General features: G+C 39.4%; 3 protein-coding genes and 1 long non-coding RNA gene across 19 annotated transcripts in view; 2 read left to right on the forward strand and 2 right to left on the reverse strand.

Moving 5' to 3' along the window:
• Positions 1–7,119, forward strand: part of LOC144992456 (uncharacterized) — a 21,587-nt gene extending 14,468 nt beyond the window's left edge. Inside the window, exon 3 of the long non-coding RNA XR_013656430.1 lies at positions 6,984–7,119. This is a non-coding gene — a long non-coding RNA (uncharacterized LOC144992456). The remainder of the gene's footprint in view (positions 1–6,983) is intronic.
• ppp6r2b (protein phosphatase 6, regulatory subunit 2b) overlaps positions 1–9,354 on the reverse strand; it is a 13,893-nt gene extending 4,539 nt beyond the window's left edge. For 4 of the 12 annotated variants that reach the window (XM_078948819.1, XM_011476174.4, XM_011476171.4 and 1 more), the window contains exons 1-23: positions 8,986–9,354; positions 7,909–8,014; positions 7,643–7,793; positions 7,429–7,527; positions 7,070–7,256; positions 6,026–6,163; positions 5,869–5,934; positions 5,661–5,773; positions 5,472–5,585; positions 5,224–5,344; positions 4,667–4,828; positions 4,328–4,561; positions 4,175–4,239; positions 3,986–4,101; positions 3,635–3,720; positions 3,462–3,539; positions 3,283–3,380; positions 2,888–2,945; positions 2,618–2,739; positions 2,360–2,529; positions 2,106–2,262; positions 1,085–1,164; positions 82–292 (exon numbers count right to left, since the gene is read on the reverse strand). In XM_078948819.1, the coding sequence (XP_078804945.1) occupies positions 82–292; positions 1,085–1,164; positions 2,106–2,262; positions 2,360–2,529; positions 2,618–2,739; positions 2,888–2,945; positions 3,283–3,380; positions 3,462–3,539; positions 3,635–3,720; positions 3,986–4,101; positions 4,175–4,239; positions 4,328–4,561; positions 4,667–4,828; positions 5,224–5,344; positions 5,472–5,585; positions 5,661–5,773; positions 5,869–5,934; positions 6,026–6,163; positions 7,070–7,256; positions 7,429–7,527; positions 7,643–7,770 (2,603 nt within the window). In that variant the 5' untranslated portion in view covers positions 7,771–7,793; positions 7,909–8,014; positions 8,986–9,354. Of the gene's footprint in view, positions 1–81; positions 293–1,084; positions 1,165–2,105; positions 2,263–2,359; positions 2,530–2,617; positions 2,740–2,887; positions 2,946–3,282; positions 3,381–3,461; positions 3,540–3,634; positions 3,721–3,985; positions 4,102–4,174; positions 4,240–4,327; positions 4,562–4,666; positions 4,829–5,223; positions 5,345–5,471; positions 5,586–5,660; positions 5,774–5,868; positions 5,935–6,025; positions 6,164–7,069; positions 7,257–7,428; positions 7,528–7,642; positions 7,794–7,908; positions 8,015–8,424; positions 8,620–8,985 lie in introns of those variants that run through there. The other 8 variants (XM_078948820.1, XM_078948822.1, XM_078948823.1 and 5 more) reach the window with 6 other exon arrangements.
• An 873-nt stretch (positions 9,355–10,227) lies between these two features.
• On the forward strand, positions 10,228–16,204 carry dnaja2b (DnaJ heat shock protein family (Hsp40) member A2b). 2 transcript variants are annotated; one of them, XM_078948828.1, is made up of 10 exons: positions 10,228–10,304; positions 10,817–10,985; positions 12,785–12,844; positions 12,968–13,194; positions 13,273–13,353; positions 13,491–13,624; positions 13,735–13,931; positions 14,061–14,205; positions 14,452–14,579; positions 14,671–16,204. In XM_078948828.1, exons 2-10 carry the CDS (start codon positions 10,908–10,910, stop codon positions 14,857–14,859), a joined length of 1,239 nt encoding a protein of 412 aa, XP_078804954.1. In that variant the 5' UTR covers positions 10,228–10,304; positions 10,817–10,907; the 3' UTR covers positions 14,860–16,204. The 2 variants fall into 2 exon arrangements, with proteins under 2 accessions (XP_078804954.1, XP_023811657.1); XM_023955889.2 differs by lacking the exon at positions 10,228–10,304 and having other exon boundaries at positions 10,754–10,985.
• Positions 16,205–16,943: 739 nt separating this feature from the next.
• On the reverse strand, positions 16,944–22,192 carry LOC144992455 (uncharacterized). 4 transcript variants are annotated; one of them, XM_078948818.1, is made up of 19 exons: positions 22,078–22,192; positions 21,862–21,999; positions 21,684–21,776; positions 21,465–21,596; positions 21,297–21,385; positions 20,937–21,112; positions 20,699–20,837; positions 20,228–20,359; positions 20,000–20,119; positions 19,794–19,899; positions 19,566–19,689; positions 19,279–19,481; positions 18,906–19,188; positions 18,170–18,555; positions 17,826–18,098; positions 17,581–17,757; positions 17,404–17,508; positions 17,244–17,335; positions 16,944–17,161 (listed from the first exon to the last, which is right to left on the reverse strand). In XM_078948818.1, exons 1-19 carry the CDS (start codon positions 22,084–22,086, stop codon positions 17,089–17,091), a joined length of 2,850 nt encoding a protein of 949 aa, XP_078804944.1. In that variant the 5' UTR covers positions 22,087–22,192; the 3' UTR covers positions 16,944–17,088. The 4 variants fall into 4 exon arrangements, with proteins under 4 accessions (XP_078804944.1, XP_078804943.1, XP_078804941.1 ...); XM_078948817.1 differs by having other exon boundaries at positions 20,705–20,837; positions 21,297–21,391; XM_078948815.1 differs by having other exon boundaries at positions 21,297–21,391.
• Positions 22,193–22,405: the final 213 nt, after the last annotated feature.

A 22,405-nucleotide genomic window follows, 5' to 3' on the forward strand; every position in this document is an offset into this window, starting at 1 on the left:
GGGCAGAGGGAAGGACGCTTTTGAAACAACCATGAGAGACAGGATAAACACAGCAGAGGACACCTGTTTGAGAGCGAGTACCTGCTGAAGACTGCCCTCTCGTTTTTGGTGTCCACTGTGAGCCGGATAGTCTCTTTGCCGGCACCCGTGGTGATAGTCTCAGTGGTGGCCGTCACGTTGACTTTGGACTGCGTCTTTCTGTCTTCATCGTCACTGTCAGAGCCACTGGAGGAGGAGCTGTCTGATGCCACCAGTGGAGCTTTTCTTGCCACACATGCGCTCCATACACAAGCTGCAAAGGGTTTGTTTTAGGGGAGGAATCATGACTAAATACCAATAAATGATCACAAAACAATCAAATGAAATATAGGACATTTCAGGGATTTTACTTGTGTATTATTTCGACTGTTATACCATGGTCCGGTTGAATACTCGATTCTGATTGGCTGCTGGGTATGCGTTAAAACCTGATAACCGCACGGTGAAAAAAGAAGTTCCGGTCGGCTAGCTTAAATGATTTGTATCACTGCGCCGGCTTCTGTAAAACAACCTTTTGCTTCATCATCGGGGCAAAAACAAGCGGTAAGCGATTAACTTTCCCTCTGAATTGATGCTTTATTCAACCCATCGGGACGATCAGCATATGTATATCGCCGAATCTTAACTGCAGCGGTGGTGCTGCGCGACGCGGACTATATGTTACGTGATGCGGCGCGATGCGCCGCATCACGTAACATATAGTACGCTGTTTATGAGAAAAGTGATACAAATCGGAAAAAAAACAAGAATTAAGGACTAAAACCTGGTTAATATGTATTGCTTTTGTAAGTGACCATGGTATAAGCGGGTTAATGGCCTTCGAAGTGTGCGGTTACTACTTTTTAACGCACTTCGCGGAAGCAACCGTCCGACGGCTTCCACGGCGTGCGTTAAAAAGTAGTAACCGCACACTTCGTCGGCCATTAACCCTTACTTAACAGCTTATAGAATCAACTTCAATAGCAAGTCAGAACCTTTACGCTCAGTTTTTTAGGTTGTTTTGGCAGAAAATTCACAAAAACATCAGAATTCCAAAGAAACTCACGGTTGGGGTTTGGTTTGACATTTTCCGATCCGCTCAGGTCAGAGTCTACAGGAGAGCTGCATCGGGGGCCTGTTTCAGAGCTGCACACATTAATGTGAAAACTTGGGTCATTTTCTAAAAGAAATTAGATTACATTTATAATCAAGCATGCAACATTTAACTCTTAGTCGTCCAGGGCCTACTTGAGTGTTTTTTAATACTATACTTTACAATTTGCTTTAATAATTTACTTTTAAATAAATTATTTGTGGCAATGATTGATATTTACTTCTTCAGTACAACAGCTTATTTTCATATCATTTTTTTTTAGTTATACTTGTCAAAAATGTCCAAAGTAAAGCTAAAATTATCAATTTTGAGTAGCAAGTTTTATCTTTTACAGTGAAAAAAAAATATTGAGACCAGTTTTTATGTTTTATAACATAAATCCAAAATATACAGAAGAAATGAAAATGTATAAATCTAAAAGTAAAGGTAAAAAATGGATATAACAATGTAAAAATATGCACTATAATAAATACCAGGCAACCCTCCCCTCACAATTATGTGTCATAAATCTGTTTCAAACCAAGAATTTGAGAGCCAATATTCTTTTTTAAACCCTTGATGTTTAATTTTGAATGAAAACTATACTGGTGGTGTCATTCATATGCCACCTTAAAGAACTGATGTGATTGACTCGTGTGTGAGCGGGTGCTGAGACTAATGAGCGTTACAGTACCATTAAATATACTAAATGTAGTTCTTAAGATGTAGTTTTTTAAATAAAATTTAAGAAACCTTTTAATGTGTTTTATATAAAACACTTTTTGAAACACTTGGAAAAAGTACTATTGAAAACTTTTGCTAAACAAATAAAAATGTAAGTTGGGGGATAATTTTAAGACCTGCTGGTACTTTTCTTCATGTTCATGTTTTTCAATATTGAAACTAAAAGGATTTTTCACAAACTGGATCAGAACAACAGCAGAAGCAGACATCCTTTATTGTTTGTTATTTTTTCAACAAAAGCCAAATTTACCAGCAGAATGGCTGGAAGTCGGTGAACTTTGCCCACCCCTTATCCTCAGCTTCTGCTGCAGCTGGCTGGGAGGCCGGAGCGTCCCATGGAGAAAACGGCACTCCGGCTGCAGGAGCAGTCGAGTTCACTTCTCCAAAGTCGGCGACCCAATCAACGCCTGGAAAAAAAAAAATCAATAAGTCAAGACCTGGTTCTGTTCTAACCTAAATGACAGAAAAAGAAGCTTGACTCAGCAATACAGAAGAAAGACCCACTCTTTGCTGTTTCTGTCTGACTTTGACTTGAAAAAGGATCTAGATCATCATTATGCTCCTCTTCCTCAGAATCAGAGGATGCTTCTCTGTCGGGGGCCTCAGTGTTTGAAGCTGCTGTCCTCTGACAAGTACTCTCTGCTTGGCTTTGAGAGGACTGTGACCCACCAAACCTTAAACAATCAACAAACCAAACACATAAATAACACAGATTACTTTAAAATGCCATGTAAGGACCAACAATCTGGGGACAGTGTTTACCTGTTCCTTGACTTAGTTTGTATTGCATAGTTGATCTCTTTTTCCTCCCAAATGTCCTCTTCATCATCATCAAAGGGCTGAATTCTCTCCTTGGAACAGGCCTCAAACACAGCTGTGTTAGCCTAACACAAACAAGCCAGAAGTGCAAACATGACCACATCAGCCCCCGTCAGCTAGCATGGATTTCACTGTTTCCTTGTGGCTTGAAAAAAACAATAAAATAAAGATTTAGGACTACACATTTTGAAGTAATTGGAGACATAATCTCACATTGTCCTGGCCTGCATCAATGTTAATGTTGATCTCTGCGATCCGGTCAAACGTGGCTCTGAAAAACAAAAAAACTCTACAGTCAGCATGAAATTTAAGGAAAAGAATGAAACAAATATAAAAGTGAGAAAAACAGTCTTCTTGCTTTTTTTAAAAGAAGCCAGTTGAATCTGTAGTTTAACAATGAAACATGTAAAGCTGCTACCCACAAGTATATCTGTGCAATGCAAAATCAGCATTTTTAAAATTAATCATTTACTAAGTTAATCGTTTTTCACATTTAGGGAATTTATTGAAGAGCCATAGTGTGTGGCATCTATCCTCTCCTCTCACCTCTGCAGAGTATCTTCATTCAGAAATGAAAAAAAAAAGAGCAAAATAAACATGAAACATACCCAATGCTATCATCATGATCAGTAAACTCTTCATCATTGAAGCCAAACTGATCCACAAAGTTAGCAGTCATCTGCTGGATCTGATAGTCCGAAAACGCCTATAAACACATGTCACCAAATCTCAGGATGATAAAGGATGTCGGACTGAAAATCAAATGATTGGGGTTGTTTGTGTTTACCTGCTGTACTGTCAGTTCTTTGGGGAAGGGACTCTCCATATCATCTTCTGAGCAAGGTCGAGGGTTTCCACTTCCAACCTAAAGGCAGAAACAAAAACACAAAATACTCATTTTTGACTGACAGTTTAAAACTATGGCACAAATATTACAGGCCAATGTGAAGAAGGCTTTACCAGGTCAATAGTATTCTTCCTGTTGGTTTCTGACAGTGTTTGATCCACAAAGGTTTCCCAGCGCCCTCTGTAGTCCTCTGGCAGCTCTACAGCAAGAAAAAAGGCAAGGCAAGTTTATTTGTATAGCACAATTCATACACAAAGTAATTCAAGGTGCTTCACAAAACAGAAAAATGCATTAAAATCACAATACATCATAGAAATAATCAACATAAGATTTTCTTTAAAAGAAAATCTTTTAAAGTTATCTGTTAAAAAAGATAACCAAACGTAAACATTGTGTGTGTGTGTGTGATGGGGACATCTGTAAATACAATGCAAAAATAATGTTTCCATGAGCCTCCAACACACCTGATATAAGGTTACTAATCTGAGTGTGAATAGGACCTTTCTCCAGGTTGTGGACCACAGTGTTGGCAATCCTGGTCAGGTGTCCCATATACCCTCTTCTCATTCCACCTTCTGACCTTCACAAACACAAAAGAAATGCACAATTAGGGAAAGCATCTGGGTGTAACTCCTAAATTTAATGATTCTTACTGTTTTTTATCATTCTCTTCCCATGCCTCAAGGATCCTCTGGACAAGGTGGCAGTGTTGGAACAACTTTTGAGACAGAAACATTTGTCTCATTTAGTGTCACATCATTTATTTATTATCATATTTACTTAACAAACAGAAAAAAAACACCTACATGGGTCACCATTAAGTTGTGTGCAGGGTTTTCAGAGGAGCTTGGAGATTCAGACAATGGACCTTCAGCTGAGGCCTGCTCCTGCGATCCATCTTGAGCAGCTTTGCACCCGTCACTGGAAGCCAAACCAGGCTGAAGCCTCATTTCATGGGCACAAGGCCGGATGATGGCAGCGACACACAGCTCCACTTGCAGGTGCAGGAAGTTGTTCCATATGTACTTGAAAAACAGGTCCTAAAAAAAAATGGCAAAAATTTGGCCAAACAAATATTTGAAGCTTGTTTTTCAATGAAGAAGCTTGTGGTTAAAAAGCACAATGTTAGAAAAAGCGTGTCTCACCAGAAGGACTTCCATAGTGTTGAGTCTGCAGAGCTCTTGTGCTACGACTGCATGGCTAGCAGAGCTGGTATAAAGCAGAGAAGCCACAAGTCTGGCTACATGCAGACGCGTGTTACCCAGGGGTTCCTCCAGCACGCCTAAAGTGGTCAGCATAGGCTCTCGCTAAACGTGAATAAATACATTTAAAGATTTTAAAAATCTTTGCATTAGAAAAAGGCAAATGAGGGAGTAAATGGTTCATGTAAAAAACTGAATCTTAAAGTAAAAAGAACCTTGATTCAAGACAAAAAAAAATTCTGATTAAAAATGACCTCATTAAGAGTTTTTCCAATAACAAAGTAATATTAGTTTAGGAAAACATTTTTTTATACTGGTAATAATTATTCTAGATGAAACCATTTTCTTACCCCACTGAAAGACTACTTTGCTTATTTTAAAAAAGTATGTGAAATTGTAACTTTCAGAGAAAATACTTGCTTTTTTTAAACACTCTTTATGCTTAAATCAACTGTTACAGCTAAAAACACAGACTCTCACTGTATCTTTTTTAAATGTACCTTAGGGGGCTCCAGAAGGAGCTGGTGGAAATGTGTCAGGTGTGGCTGTATGGCCAATAAAATGCTGCTGTTAACAGTGTAACTCCTCTCAAACGCCTGAGTATCCATCATCCCATCCACCCTGTCATTCCAAAAGATAAAAACTTAAGAAACACCATCAACAAAAAAACTGCAAACAGCATCTGACATAAATAGCAGAGGCAAACCATTACTGTAAAGAAGATTGGCATTAAATATAATGAACTCACATAGGCCTGCGGATTTCCAGCAATGTCAAAAACACCTGAATCCCACTAACAATGCAGCTTTCAGTCTTCTCTCCTGAAAACATGTTCTGTAGCAGCTGCTCAACACACTCCTGCCTGTAAAAACAGCACAGCATCAACCTCTGTGATCGGATCTGAAAGATGCGTGAACATGCTTCTCTCTGGACTTACGATTCCAGCACAGTCAGCAGCGGGTCGGGCTGGGAAATCTCTTGAAGCTGCCCAGCCTGGTCCCTGCTAAGCCGAATGATGTCGCACAAAGTCTGAGATGCATTTGTCTGCTTCTGACATGGGACAAAATGAAAAAGACTCTTTGACCTTCCAGTTTTGAGAATCTAAGAGAAATCATGTTTTAAAAAAAATCATTGCTTGTTCCCACCTCCTCATCTTTCCCAGGATAAATAAGCTCTATGAGTCTCTGGGCCAGTTTCTGTTCATTAAGCCACTGTTAACAAAAGATATTTGGCGTCATACAGTACGTGGAGGGAAAATGTGTTTAAAAAAAACTGGGAATAGAAAGCTTCTTTGTCACATACCATCAGAGTCTCAAGACGAAGTGGCGCTGGCTCAACACAGCTGATAAGGCGCAGGAGCACATCCATCATGGCCGACGTATCGATGTGCTCCAGGACCAACGAAAGAAACTCATCCTTCTTCCGCAGGAAACTAATAACCTAAACAAAACAAACAAATGTTTCTATCAGATTAATTTCTAAATTACAGGGATTAAAGAATATAAAAAGCAATAAATGATCTTTTTGATTTTATTGTTTGTGAAAAATACTTCATAAATTCAATATAACTTTGAAACTAATGAAATGAAGAAGCGGAACGATTAAAAAAAACACTAACTTTAACTTTAGACAAAAAGCAGGCAGCATGTAGAAAGCAGGAGTATCTCTATATAATTTTAAATTATAGATATCCATTGATGCAAAGTGACAACTTCAATATTTCTATCATCCGACAGAAATTAAAATATAGCTGTGGGCTGTAAAAAAAAAACTGCGCACATTCAAACTTATTTATTTATTTCAGATGACTACATGCTATTTTGGTCAGAACCCATAATTTTAAAGGAAGTCTGAACGGGTTAATGTGGGTTTCTTTCCCTCCTCAGCTCACGTACCAGGCACGGTGGAGTAAAGAGAAAAGCAAGGAAACAAGAAGAGAAGTGTAGGAAATACAATTTGGGAAATAAAAATAAAGTATGCATTAAACTATTAGTAAGGCTTAAAAAACTGTTTTGGGAAAAAGTGGAAGTTTGGGTCCACCAGCAGGGAAAATATTTGATCCCAACAACAAAATTAAACTATTTCCTTACAGCTAAAAACAAACAAACAAAAAATGTAATCGTTTAAACAGATAATGAAGCTACCTAACTATAAAATATTCAGTCAATGATAAGTTCTCTAGCATATTTGGATGGCCACATTTCCATAGAATTTAAACTTCCAAGGAGGCATTACTGTTCTTCATTTTCTCCTTCCTTAGGTATCCTCAGACTACATGACACATGAGCAACACCTATAGGAAGCTGTCACTTTCTGATTGCGGGACACAAATGCGTTGATGTATACCTGCTCAGTCTTCCGCGTGATGAGGTTTCCAATTGTCTTGCTAAAGAAAGACGCCAGGAGAGGATTTAGTGCCGATGGCTGCTCGAGGAAGGCATACAGAGTTTCCAGCAGAGACTCATCACTACCCAGTTTATCATTGATCATTCCCACGTCACACGTCAGCAACTCACACGCTACATTTGGGTACCTGCAATAAATGAATAAATGGGAGACGACCCGCAGTGAAAACGTGGTGCAAACATATGTGTTTTCTTAAGTCAGAGGTGTTCTGTGAAATAGCAAGGAAGCGATATGATATAGTGCAGCACCAGCAAAACCAGTTGACCACCTCAGCATTTTTTCTCCTCAGCAGAACTCACTTAAAGCGCTTCGTCTCCTCTCCACCAGCAGGGGGCTCTGTTGTGATCAGATGAACTAGTTCTTGCATGCAGTTGTCTTGGCAAAGAAACAGGAGAAGTCTGCAAATAAATCGTCATCAAGACAATAAATTACAACAACAAAAAAACAAGTTAGTGCAGGCACGTCGATGCAGTGGAGGTTTTAGAGCAACAAAGACTCAAAGGAAAAACAGACCTCCTGTTTTGGGCCTTGCACTCCTGTAGCACATCCTCCTCATCCATAAGCTCTTTGAGTGTGACATCCTCCTTGTCCAGCAAGGCCTCCAGATGAGAAGATGTGTGCAAGTCAAACTTCCAAAACATGGCAGCTGTCACTGAAACATACACTGCAGGGGATGACCAAGAGAGAGAGAGTGTGTGATATGAAAATGAGCACACTCAGACAATTAAACAAAACAATAAAAAAACACTTTGTGATTTAAAAAGTATGGATGCTCTTACATTTGGAGAAGGAGCTGTATCCTCAGATGGGGCTTGCAAAAGAGCCACGACACATTAAAGCAAGTATATATTCATCCTGAACCCAGCAACTGTGAAAGAAGATCGTCTACGGTAAAGAAAAGATAACAAGAAACTGGAAATGTTGCAGTAATTAAGTTTCATGTTTCAAGTGAAGGGGCTGGGCTGGCAGCAATCAATAAATATGTAATCAAATTACTGGGGTTTGCTTATGTCCTGATTAACAGACTTGTTTACACAGAAGCCTCATGCAATAGTTGGCTCACTAGAAGATAAAGAAAATACTTTATGCATGTCGTCAATATATAAATTCAGATAGTTTAATGCACATTGCAAAAACAGTGATGTTTTCCTGCTAATTTACAGTTTATAAATTTCATGTAGAGCAAATGAAACTCGATTTTTTCATTACTATATTTTTGAGAGGCAAAACAAGGCGGTACCTCAACTATCTAAGAGTGACTGAAAGTGGTTTGTCAAATTTAAGCTAGCGCCTACTCTTAAGATGAATGTCACAGATGATGGGGTAATTGAGGCTCTTCTCTCTTATGCTGACAAAGGTCTCAAGTCAGTGCAGAACAACAGCCCAATGGTGAGCGGCTACAGCAGGCCTTTCGGGAGTCCAAAGAGAGCAGCTGGCAGCGGTTGATGTTAGCATAAACGCGTATATTAGCCCCTAGCAGAATAACAGTCATGTCACTTGTCAAAAGCCGCGGGTAATTAGCGCATCCGTAGAACTTCCCGTTAACATGTTTCCCTATGGGGTTCATCATGCGTGCTTACTTAACTTAAAGTTCCCGTCTTTTGCTCGGTAGGCATGCAAATCCGCTAGCGCAGCCCCAATCGCGTTGCTAATCACAACAAATTATTTTTTTTCTTTTTTTATACGCTAGCAGAAACAAAGTGCGACCAAAACCAGCCGCTCAAAACGTGAGATTTTATTATCCACGCCAGCGGGGCGTCCTACCTAGCGTTTTTACGTTCTCCGATAATCATAATGTAACTGCGACGCTTCATTTTAAGCATAATTATCTTTAGTGGGAGTCTTAACACCCTTACCTTTAAGCCATAACCTCAAAAGGGACCACCTATGAACTCAAGGACGGTAAATTCGGCGACCGAAGGCGTCAAGTCACCCAGAGAGGAGGCCCATAGTTGCCAATTCATGACTGCGTTGTTAGCTTAACGACACTACCGAAAAGCAGTGCAATGTCATTTAGGGTCTTGACACTGAGCTATATTTACACAGACAGACTCTTCCACAAAATGATTCATACAGATCTTGTAGTAAGAAAACAAATAAATAAAATACAGTTAATTTACTATCAACAGTTTAGTAGCGAATATCCTGTAAACGTTGATATTTATTTTCCGTCGCCAGGGGCGTTGCTAGGGACGACGCTTCACTGAGGCGGCCCTGCCCTCCTCAATGAAAACGGTTTCCTCTTGTTTTGCATGATGCATACTCTGGTCAAATTAATTTTACATTTAAGAGAAATAAATAAAAAAGTGTTAAATATGAAGGTAAAAAATAGTTAAAGCTTAAGCCACATCACATTCTGTACAAGGCAATTACATTATTGTAATTTAATCCAAAGACTTTTTTTCCTACCGACATTTATATTTGAAATGAAAATGTGTCTGGAATCAAGGAAATTCTGTGAACAATTTAGCATATTTTTCTATATTTGTCCTTCTTGCTTTACTGCTTTATTCTTGTTTCATAAGTGGCTAATAGTTCTGCGAGAAAAACAATGGCTGTTTTGTTACACTGTACGTTGTAATGTAAAATTTAGAGGGAAAACAGCCTATAAAAGGACATGTGTATTTATTTTGTTGTCACCAAAATACTTTTTATTTAAAGTTATTTATGATTTTCTGAATACCCTTAGTACAAGTATAGCAAACATGCAACAAACCATGTATGTATAGTGTAGGAAATACTAACTGAATACTTCCTTAGTCTAATTGCAACATTTTTAAGTTCACAATATGTAGATAGTATATAAAACGTAAACTTACTGCCTCAATTTTTATACCCACTTGTAATAATTATAGCTAATAAACCACTTTTAGACTACTTTTTGCCAAGGGTATCTTGTGTCTTTCAAATTCATTAAGATGTGTCAAGAGATCCCCTTTGATATCTGCTATCTCTTGGATTGAAAAAGCTACTGCAATAAACCTGTGAGTTTCTATACAAGAGAAGGGATTGCAATTTGACGGTAAAATCATTAGAAACCCATTGTTTAAAATTATTATTATTGTTTAAAATTAAAACCTATCATATAAAGAGTTGATTAGTTCATATTGTAACCTGCAAGTCTTAAGCTGAAGTTACTCTCTGGAGTAATGTTGAAGGGTTAGACCCTGTCAAGGTAATAATAATAATAATAATAATAATAATAATAATAATAATAATAATAATAATAATAATAATAATAATAGGTAAAATCTTTAAAGGTTACAGAGCCTTTCTGGATGAAAAAGGTAGGGTTTTTCATTGCTGGTTTGAATTTTATGGCCAATACCAACAACACTAGTGAGACTTATTGGCAGAAATGAATTATGAATTTTTTTATGCTAATACCAATCAGCCAAAATTTAATATGGTGTGGATCTCATCCATAAAAAATATTACGTTTTAAAAAAACAAAAGGACTAGAATTACTGTTATTTTATAATAACAAAACTGCTCAAGTGAAAGTAAATTGCTTGATTTGGAAGGACTACTTTGAGCAATTTGTACAAAATTATTTGTTATTTTAAAACTGTATACAACCCATCTGCACCTGATATAAATTCATGTGCCATCAACATTGTTTTTGATGGCGATTACCATGACTGTGCAATGAGTTTGTTTTTATAAGTTCGGTGTTGGGTCCGGCAGAAACTTGGACAGCCCCTACCGGTGAACCGTTTCGCTCCGCTCACTTTATGAGCCTCCGCAGAACGACTTTTCCTAGCAGCCGGTTAGCATCATGGCGAGCGTTGCCGACACGAAGTTATACGACATCCTTGGAGTATCACCTTCTGCCTCCGAGAATGAGCTAAAAAAGGTGGGTACTTTAACACATTGAAGAACGGTTCATGAATGTTTTATGGGAATTAAGGGAGCGAGAGGTCAGGAGTGTTATGTGGCCTAAAAACAAGCTAATGGATGATGGGAGCTAGCTTAGTTTAGTGACAGGACTATGGGCTTGCTAGCACGCTATTTGACTCAAATATTTAGTGTCAGCGCGATTTATGATCAGCCGAGGCAGCATGTGGGGCTGATATTGTGTTTGTAAAAGCTATAATTTATAGATATTTGACACGAACGAAGATAGTTCGCTTTAGAACATCAAGTGACCAGGACGAGTGCGGGAGGTTGCCGGCTATTTAGGCTAGGTGACACATTTTCAGCTAATAGCCTCCATCAACACTGTAACGAGGCAACGCTGACTGCGCAGGTGACCTCGTTACTTTTAATTAAGAGAGTACTGCGTTATCATCGATAGGTGTCCTTAAACGGGAAAACTAAAGCTCGGCCTAACGGTGGGATAATGTGGCTCGAGCCAATAAACGTATGCACAAGACAAGTGAGTGACAAGTTGTTAAGTAAAATAAGAAACATATCTTCCTATTATAATATTAGTACGCGTCCCACATGAATTTCATATGGGGGTGTGCTGTGGAACTATTCATTATGTACTTTAGGAAGTGACGTTTTTAAAATTAAAAATTCCCCCTTGGGGTTTTCTTCTAAACCAAAGGTTCAAGTATCAGAGGTTTCCACTTTAAATGCCATCTGTCAATCGAAAATAGGAAAAACACCATACATTTTTCCTGCTTTTCTGTGGCTTCTAAAGCAGATTCTTTAGAACAAAACTCTAATTTTGTTGAATACCACTAATTCAATGAGGAGCTAGCAATTCCACATTATTGGTGCATTACATCTACTGAGAAGTAAAAAGCTTTCAAAAAGGAATGTCCTAAAATTTTACTTTTTGAAAGATGGTTCTAAAGTATACATGAAAGTTATTTTATCTTCAACTATTAACCCAAAATATTTCAACTAAATATTGTCACAGATTATTACTTTTTAAAATCCATTTTTGAGAAAGAAATCAAATTATTTTAAATTTTCCCCATTTAGAAGTAAATATATATTTTAAAATGAAGGATGTTGTTATTTAGGGTTATGTTGATAACATTGCTGGAGAGAAACATTCAGGTTAAATGAAGCTTAGAATTATATATTACATTTTAACAAGAAATGTACAGGAAATAAACATTTATGGTAAAGGATACCAAAAAAGATCAAAAGGTCTTTATTTCTTGGCTTTAATTTTCATAAAAGATGTCTGTCATTTTTAATATATTTTTTTAAACCTTCTCTTTGTAATTTTATCAAACCTTTGTGGTAAATAAATATATTCATAACTAAGCAAAGTAAATGAAGTTTGAAGTAATCTTGTTGTGGGCAAAACAAAAAAAAGAGAAACTGCAGCTAAACCTTTTTTAAATCTGTGTACATCTTTGCAGCAGGTGTATAATGCTACGCATGAGGGAAATAAAGTAAATGCTCCCTTTTTTCTTTTAAGTTTTTATAATCTCATTTGTACGTTTGGTTTTAAAGATGATAGTGGTGTTTGTGCACTTGTGTTTTTTGTTAGTTTTATTTATTCTTTTTTTAAGTTTTGGTGATTTAAGATATGTTTACTTATGTTGTTGCTTGGAGACCATAACTGTTAGGCCCAGTTATGGCTATACAATTGCCTGCTGTTCTAACTATTTATTACAGGAGTCATCAAAGATGGGACCCATTCATGATATATATATATATTTTTTTTTTTGGATTTGTGACTCATTTCAGGCATACCGCAAACTGGCAAAAGAGTACCATCCTGACAAGAATCCTGAAGCTGGGGACAAGGTAGGATGAGCAAAAGTGGAGCACTTTGTTTTTATTAGAACTGAAGTTCACGTTCCGAATTCCTGTTCTACACTACTTCAAGCTTTTGGTGATTTATTCCTGACTACCTCATTCTCTCCTCAGTTTAAAGAAATAAGTTTTGCCTATGAGGTGTTGACAAACCCAGAGAAAAAGGAGCTTTACGACCGTTATGGCGAACAAGGGCTGCGAGAGGGAGGAGGCGGAGGGCCAGGGATGGAGGACATCTTCTCTCACATTTTCGGCGGTGGGCTCTTTGGGTTCATGGGTGGACAAAGCAGAGGACGCAATGGAGGAAAGAGGAGAGGAGACGATATGATACACCCTCTGAAGTAAACACAGTGTACAACATGCTTTACATACTGGTTCAAACATAAAAACTTGTTCATAAAAACATTTTTGTCCCACAGAGTGTCTCTTGAAGACTTGTACAATGGAAAAACCACAAAACTGCAGCTCAGTAAGAATGTGTTGTGTAGTGCCTGCAATGGGTAAGTTGGCACTTTACTTGCTTTTGCTTCAAAATATAAAAACTTTCATGAAATTTCCTATCCAAATAACTTCTAAAAAAAATTTCGGTGTTGATGTTTTTATGCCATTGCCTTAACCTGAAGCGTTTTCCTTGTAGTCAAGGAGGTAAAGCTGGAGCGGTGCAGAAGTGTGTGGCCTGCAGAGGAAGAGGAATGAGAATCATGATCAGACAGCTGGCTCCTGGGATGGTTCAGCAGATGCAGTCGGTGTGCACAGACTGCAGCGGAGAGGGTAATTCATTCTACATAGCCAAGTCTTTGCTTCCAAAACAAACGATGTACAATCAGAAAAAAGAAACCCCCCTTTCTGAAAGGTTTCGAAATGATTGTCGTCCTGTCCAGGTGAGGTGATAAACGAGAAAGATCGCTGCAAAAAGTGCGAGGGCCAAAAGGTGTGCAAGGACACAAAACTTCTGGAGGTTCATGTGGACAAAGGCATGAAGCATGGGCAGAAGATCACATTTTCTGGAGAAGCTGACCAAGCACCAGGCGTTGAACCTGGAGACATAGTTCTGGTGCTTCAAGAGAAAGAGCATGAGGTACTGTTAGAGCAGAGGTTGAAAAACTGATCAATACATAAAGTGCTCAGTGAAAACTATTTTACTATTGTTTACTGTAATCATCCTGGGTCTTTGGAGGAAAGTAACCAATAGTTTATTTGAACACAGGACTTCCGGCGTGAAGGCAGTGATCTTCACATGGTCCACCGCATTGGTCTGGTTGAGGCTCTCTGTGGATTCCAAATGACTGTCACACACCTGGATGGACGTCAGCTGCTTATTAAATACCCCCCAGGGAAGGTCATCGAGCCAGGTAAACTTCCATTTGTCCAATTAAAAAGAAAAAGGTTTGAATATTGCTGTTGAAAACTGAGAAATGATGATTTTATTTTTTAAGGCAGATTTAGGTGTGGGTTTTGTGTATATTTGTAATTTTAAAATATAAGATTCTTTTCTAAAAGTTGCTTCTCATTTGCAACATTTATTCAATGCTTAGACATATTTTCTCCTATAAATGTTGAGGACGTTTGCTATAAATCCTCTTCTGTGTGCATGTCAGGCTGTATTCGAGTGGTGAAAGGAGAGGGGATGCCTCAGTACAGAAATCCATTCGAGAAGGGCGATCTTTACATCAAGTTTGACGTCCAGTTTCCTGAAAACAACTGGATCAGTCCCGACAAGCTGAACGTGAGTTTTAGCAGATCTACGATGCGCTTTTTTCAAGGTGTTTGTCTTTTTCTTTTTTTTTTTAATGTACCGTCGGATTTGTTTCTTTAAGGACCTGGAATGTTTGCTTCCTGCTCGTGCTGACGACCCCATCATTGCAGCAGACGCAGAGGAAGTTGACTTGACTGAGTTTGAACGGAGTCAAGGCTTTGGAAGTGGAGCCAGAAGAGAGGCGTATAATGATAGCTCTGATGAGGAAGGGGGTCACCATGGCCCCGGGGTGCAGTGTGCACACCAATAGACTCATACACAGACTTGCACACATAAACAAAAGCTAAATCAGACACACGCAGCCCTCCGTTTCCATTGCTAAATCAAGACTTGTTGCGTATAGATTCAGATTTCTTTTCTCTGATGAGTCCAGTGAAAAAAAGAAATGCAATCATCCTCCTTCCTCAGCTCTATGGTGCCCCCAAGTCAAAGAGATCCCAGATGTGCGGTGGCCGTTTTGTGTTATTGGACATCAGTGTTCATCAATTTCTCCAGCAAGAAGAGTTAAGTTGTGAGATGTTCACTGGCTCTGCATCGCTTGGGCATCCTTGTTCTCGTTTTAAGCTTTTTATGTTTTACTGTGGGGAAAACAACAGTCTAGTGTACAAAATGCACATATTGTGAAGTATCCTGTAAAACGTGTAGTTTAGTCAATCACATACAAGCGCATGTTCGTTCTTGCTGAAGATTTTGATCAGTTAGATTCAAGCTCCAGAAACTTTCAAATGAAGTCTGACACCGCAGCTGTTAAAATGCAGAGTTCTACTGCTGCAAGAACTGGTCTATTAACACATTTGGAAAGAACACTCGAGGTTAAAACTCCCATCTTAGAGAAAACTTGATTCATTGATTTGCAGGGAATGCTTTTGTTCCGAGCTGTGAGGTCCATTAAAAATGAGTGTACCACCGGCCAGATAAATCACTACGTTTATTTTTGTTGTCTGAAATTCCTTGGTGTGAATGTTGTTGTGTTCTGAAACTGCAAACCTTACAGTTCTGTACTCGTGTTTGTGTGCAGTGCAGTGGCTCACTGTGTTGGCGAGCTGCTGTGGAATGTTCCAGCTTCTTAGGGTGGTAGGTATTCCTGTTTTGCATTGAGCTGCAGTGCGATTGGACACCAAATATGGTTATTTAAAGAATGTTTTTATTTACTCAGAAGAATCAGATATAGAAACTTTTTCTCTAATTACCTGAAATTTGGGGAGGAAAGGGGGGGTCCTGCTGTCCTGCAGTTCTGCAGGGAAAACTATGTATCATACACATATTCCTGTTGCAGAGTTGCTAGTCAAACATGCCCCCCCCCCCTGTAATATTGGAATTTTCCTATCTCAAAATACCTGTAAATAAACCCGGTCCCCGTGCATTAAACCAACAGCTGTGTTATCCTGTTCTCGTATGCGAGCAGCAACAGTCAACATGAAGTAAGGATAGTGGAGTCACTGTTTACATGCACCTCTGAATTTCATTGTTTCTGTAAATATGGCCACAAGGGCAAAAGTCCACATGGTTTAAGGGGGGGTTCCTTGTCAAATTACATAATTGTTGATGCTTATGGTTGTCAAAATGTATAATAAACGACTACAAATTAACAGAAATTTGCCTTACAACAATATTTATCTTGTACTGTTAATAATTTTCCTGGTGGAAGCCAAAAAAATAGTTGGATTTCAAATCATTGAAATGTTGCGTTAGTGGAAAGATGTAGCTCTGGCTATGTGTAGGACTACTCATGAGTCTGTAAAGCACATTTTTACACTGGAAAAGAATAAAGATTAGGTTGGGATTTGAGATATTTTGCTTTAAGAGGAAAAAATGCTTTAAGTCGAACTTTAATCCAGCAAGGAGCTTACAACTCGACAGGGGAAGAAAAAAGTTATGAAGCGTGATGAGCCAAAATTACACAATTCCATATCAATGGAAGGGATCAAAAATCTTGGGTCTAATTCAAAACTCCAAGTCCAGCTTCAATACAATGTTTGGTTTTTCAGGTATAAGTTTTAAAGGTAGTGTTTGCACCTACAGATTTGAGGTCATGGTGATAAAAATGATACGTTTTTGACCTAATAAAGTATTCTTAAAGCAAAATCGCAGTGTAAAAGCTAAGTTTCATTTAACCGTTTTGTAAAGCTTTTTGATCCCTTTTGGGGTCACAGGGTTGCTGGAGCCTATCCCACCCACTGTTGGGTGGAGAGTTCACCCTTATTTCTACAGAAGCTGTAACATCGTAGTATAAAATAAGAGGTGTTACCGTCTTCCACCCTCCTTAAAGCCATGTATCCATGACCAAAAACAGAAAAGTTGGTGGCATGCAATACATTTTGTTGTAAAAGCATCTATTTTTGAAATGACTTTGATTGTGATTACATTTTTACCATAAAATAAGTAGACCGTTTAGTTGTGTGCACATTAACAGTAACACAGGAACTATTGTATGAAATCAGGACCAAAAACGTTCTTGGCTTCAAACACTTGGAGCATTTTAGTCACTTCCGCTCTCTATGTCGTTGTGATGAGCCACTGGAGCCAGCAGTTCCTTAAATCCTGCGGTATTCCTAAGGGATAAACAATGCCGATTTCTTGTTGGTCAGCGTTACATTTTCAGCATCCTGATGAGGTCGAAGCCATTCTGTTTACCTGTCCCTTTTGGACTGCATGATGCTGGAGCGCTCTCTTCTAACCTGCTCCAGTCGCTCTCGAACAGCAGCTTTCTGCTGGATCTTGTCTTTCTGTAACACAAATACTGTAAAGGCAACGGTCGCCGTCACACCTTTATGTTGGTCACCTTCTGGTTTACCTTTGGCAGATCTTGGGTAAGATGCTTCAGTCGGTCTGTGTGCTTAATGCCCTGCAGATCTCCCTCCGCCTTTCTGTTCTGGATGATGGACAGGCGCTCCTGAACCTGAAAAAATGATGAAACTGAATACACCTTTGGCTCTGATCACTCTTACATTTCTCTGTTGGTTTTTCTCACCCTCAGCAACTGTCTCTCTCTGTCTCTCTGCTGCTTTTGCTCCACTTTTCTTTGTATGTCCACCAGGTTGCGCATGGTTTTCTCCCTCTCCATTACAGACACTGGCTCTGTCATTCGCTCCTTCTCCACCAGAGTCGGTTCCTTCACAGAGTTGCTCACTGAGAGCATGCATTCAGTCTGGTTCATAAAATATCTGGTTAGATCTTAGACTGACAACCGGTTCATGAAAATTGACATGCTCTTACCACTGATTCTTGGTGAAGCATCTCCTCACAGTCAGAGGGTTCAGGCTCTCTGAGATCGCCCTCTTCAGACTTGGTTTCAGTTTGACACATTTCTACTGCACTCATCTCTCTGCCAGAATCGGCGACGGGATTGGATCTTCCAGAGTCAAGTTCATCAGCATCTCCAGAAAGTCCAGGCTGCATATCCTGGAAGTTCTCCTCTTCTGTTGGACTCATTTTCTGGTCTTTTTCAGATGTGTTTTCTCCCTCGACTGCTTGATCTGCCGTTTGTCTCTTTTAGAAACAATGAAAAAGTTAGAGGATATAAAATAAAATAAAAAGAGACCTGTACACTGATGTGCTACCTGCTCTTCTGTTGTGGCTTGCTCTGCAGACTGTGCAGAGACGCATTGAGCCAAAGTGGACTTCTGCTCCTCCACATCTATTTGTGGGACTGCTTTCCTGGATTGTGCAGGCAGGATTGGAGTCATCTCACTGCCCTGAACATCTGGACTCTGTCCCGAACCCACATTTGCAGCATCTACTTGGCAATCTGTGTCACAGTCAGTTGGTTTGCTCCAAGCAAGCGGGATCAGAGACTCCTGCTTCTCATAGCTGTCAGGAGTCCCTGTTGCACTGCTCTCTCCATTATAAGCTCCTTCTACAGTGGAGCCATCAGGAGTCAAGCCCTGCACATCTGATGCACTTGAAATTTCCAAGTAGGGTAGATCCTCAATGACAGCTCCACAACCTGCAGAAATGAGCAAACTATATTATATTGATACTTCAGAATTGTTAATTCTGTCTTGATAAAAGCTAGGAACCGGATAATGATAAATCATGTAATAAAATGGTTACGTATGACAGGGTGGGATTATATAAATTCGCTTCCCCCCACTCCCTTTCAAGTAATTTTTATTAATATGTCTAATTATCCTCAGTTTGGTAGTTCATTGTATGAATGCATAACTGATGATTGTATTGTTTTTGTGTATTATTCTTATTTGATTGCTTGAAATAAACCATTCAAAAAAATAAAAATAAAAAATATTACTTCCAGCTGTGCAATTTGGACTTGTTCTCTTTCATTGTCAGCAATACCTGAACAAAGTTCCTTTTTGTCCTCTGCAGTTAGGACTTCTTGGAGTTCACTGCTGGCACTTTTAATCGCATCAGTTCCTGGAGCCTCAGCTGATGCCCCGCTGATGTGCTCTTCATCGGATCTGCATAAAGACTGAGGCCTGCTCTGGTCTCTGTTGTCAGGCAGTTTTGGATCAGGAAACAGCTTCCAGTCTGTGCTTAGGAGCTGAAGCAGGCCGCTAAAGCGCTGTGTTTGAATTTCATCGATGTATTTATCCCGCAGAGCATAGATGCAATTGAGATTCTGACAGACACACAGCATGTAGGGTTAAAAAAATGCACACGTCTACTGTGATGGTGCTTTTGCCTCTATGACATTCTCCTCTCTGCTCACCTTTTCTGCCAGGGCTTCCAGTAAAATCAAAGCTTGGACTTCTTGAAGCTCTATTAGATGGATCAACATAGGCGGAGCACAATCTTGAGGTCGAAATGATGGCTGTTGTCCTTGCACTCCTGATAGAGTCTGCAGCTGAGCATGGATTTGTTTTAGCCCTTTTAAACACTCGTCTCTCAAATTAACCTGCTCGCTGTCTGATGCTGTTAAAAGGGAGACAACAAATTGCTGAAATAAAAGGAATGAACTAGAAGGAAGTTCTAAGTAAAGGCTGACAAAAAACTTACTTCCCTTTGAAAGCACTTTGCAATCTGACCCCTGTGATTCCTCCTGGCAGATTTCATGTATTATTCGGATCAAGCGCTTTCTTTCTTGCTCCTGACTAAGCACCAAAAGCTGCAGTGCTGCCTTCTAAAAATGTGTAGCATGTTAGAAAATACTGCGTCGTTCCCCTTCATTTTATCTTAATGTTTAAAATTGATAAATGTCTGCCATTCAGGATGAATCTACTTGACCTGCTGTAATGTTTTGAGGTCCTCTTTTTCCCCCTGTTCCTCTTCTTCTTCATCGTCAAGCCACAGAGCCACCTGCTCTGCTATGCATGGACTTCTCATCTTTGGCCTGAACATATTAATAAATAATAAATAAAGACCTCAAACCTAAAGATTGCAAACTCTTTATTATCATTATTATCATTATTATTGTTTCCTGGTTCACCCACCATGTTTCCCAGGACTGCTGGGCAGCTAGAAGACAGCTGTAGGACATGTTCTCCCTCCGGGCTTTAAGAGTTGCCAGCCTGATGTGAAGACACACGAGGACCGGATCCTCACTGCACCATCTGGAATTTAAAAAAAGGTCCATCAATGTCAAAAAGGTCCTGATGTTATTGTTGGAGTCACTCACATGCCACTCTGGTGTGTTTTCAGTATTTGTTTTTTCTATTTACCTCTGGGTTAAGTTGGTCACCATGTGCTGTTCTTGCTGACAAAGAATCTGTATCTTGTTCAGGAGAGAAACAGCAGTCCAGGACTGCACTGTGGACCTGCTGCCGCTTTGTTCTGATGCACCCAGACAGGCTCTGATGGAGGAACAGAACCCCCACCTTTAAAATGATTTGACATTTTACATGAGTTCGATGAGCTGTCGCTGGACGTTTAGTCTTATTATTTAGGATCTAAACTACTTTGGTTATATTTATTTGCTTCCATTCATACAGCTTCTGAACCTTCTGATAATAATAAATTATCGAGGTATCCAGACATTAAAAAAAGGAAGAAAAATCTACCTTTTTTCCTGTTTTTTTTTTTAATTGGTTGTGGTGACAATTTTACATCAGATTTGAGTGTTGGTCTATTTTGTTTTAACCATTTTTATATAAGTATAAGTATAATGATTTGTGCTTGCTCATGTGAGTTACTTGTACATCTTGAATGCTCCAGGCAGCATTGCCAAACAAATCATGTCAGCAGACTCCAGCGCTTCTTCTGCAAGCTCCTCCAGCCTCTCCACTTCCTTCTGCTTTTCCCACAGAGGCAGCTCTTCCCAAATATTGCTTGCTGAGAATCAACCACAAGGAAAAACGAAACAGGAACCCCTCTGGGTCTCAAGGAGTTAAGATGACATTTTTGTAACAGGTCAGAACAACATGCCCTTACTATGATGCTCCTGGAGCATTTCTCTGAAAAGCAATTGCTTCACCACATCATACTTCACTTCCACCAAGAGGAGGACATCGGACAAAGTGACACAACCCCACGACTGAGCTCTGGAACCTGTGTTCTGGGCCTGCCAGGGAGGGGGCAGCATGCTTTTCACACCCTCTGATGCCAATCTGTGAAGGAAAAGATTGACATGACGGTTGTCATTTATTTTCTGTAGAGACGGCAGATTTGAAAACTCTAAAAAAATCAGGATGTAAAAATCAGTTTACACTTGGGAATTTGTTACCAAAAGTAAATGTTTAATAAAAGTCCTTGAATATATTTAATATTTTAAATATGCAACAACAGTCTCACCTGGCCCAGCACTGCCTGGCTGTTTTTTTCAGTCTCTTTAAACTTGTATGTCTGTCACTGAACTCCTGTCTGCCTGCCACTCTCCTCATCTGTTCCTTGGAAGCAAAACAAGGATCACTTTCTATATGTTCCTGCAGGACATTCATGTATTCTTCCTAAAGAACGTACCTCAGGGCAGTCCTGTATCTGCAAAACTCCTGACTCTGAGTTGTAAGCATGTGTGGGATCTGTGCTTTGTTCTGTGTAATCCATCATATGATGACGGTTGCTGGAATTTAGGAGCTGAAAGTCCCAGTGAAACTAAAGAAAATAACATTTGCTATAACAAGTCACACCAATGGTTAAAAGATTCTGCCATAAATTTCATGAGAATTTGTATATTTCCACCATTTCCTTCTTTTCCCTCTCCTTTTCCATTTCCACGAGAACATCCAAAACATTTCCATCAGCACAGGCCCAGCAGTCGTTGTGTCCTGCAACCTGAAACATAATGTGACCACATACAATTATTATCACAAATTCATTCTTAATGAAAAGAAGAAGATTAATTAAATGAGATTACTGCCTTCTTCATGGCTGCATTTGCTTCGGTGGAGTTGGAGGGAACATGAAACACTTTGCTGAAGAGAAGACTGACATCCTCAGAGGAAAACTCTACTCCTGCAGGCTTACCCAGCAGCTGGTGCAGCGTCGCAATGCAGTCCTGAAGCCCAGAGCAAGCACTTCTCCTTCAGCTTTTGACACAGACATGAAAAAAACACACAACAAGAAAACACCTTACCTGCGCCATGTTATTGCCGCTCTGCGCTGATGAATTATACAGGATATCACTATGGTTACAGCAGCTGGATCCGCTTACAATGACAAAAGCGTGTCAGTGTATCGGTCAGACAGAGACACACAGAGAAAAGTGATACACATCCTTCAGGTTCTCTGAAAACATTCTGAAAGGTAGATGTTAAAGTGAAAGCTTCTCACCTGCATGTCCACTTTTGTGTACTGTTCAGAGGTGACAAGTGAGAAGCTGTGATTATAAAACTGTAATTAAAGAGTGTTGCTAAAAAATACTAGTGTTGTAACCCTTGTGCTATCTTAGATGACCCCACCCT

The sequence above is a fragment of the Oryzias latipes genome, chromosome 6, assembly GCF_053564925.1.
Source record: "Oryzias latipes strain Hd-rR chromosome 6, Olatipes_Hd-rR_3.1".
Classification (NCBI taxonomy): Eukaryota; Metazoa; Chordata; class Actinopteri; order Beloniformes; family Adrianichthyidae; genus Oryzias; species Oryzias latipes.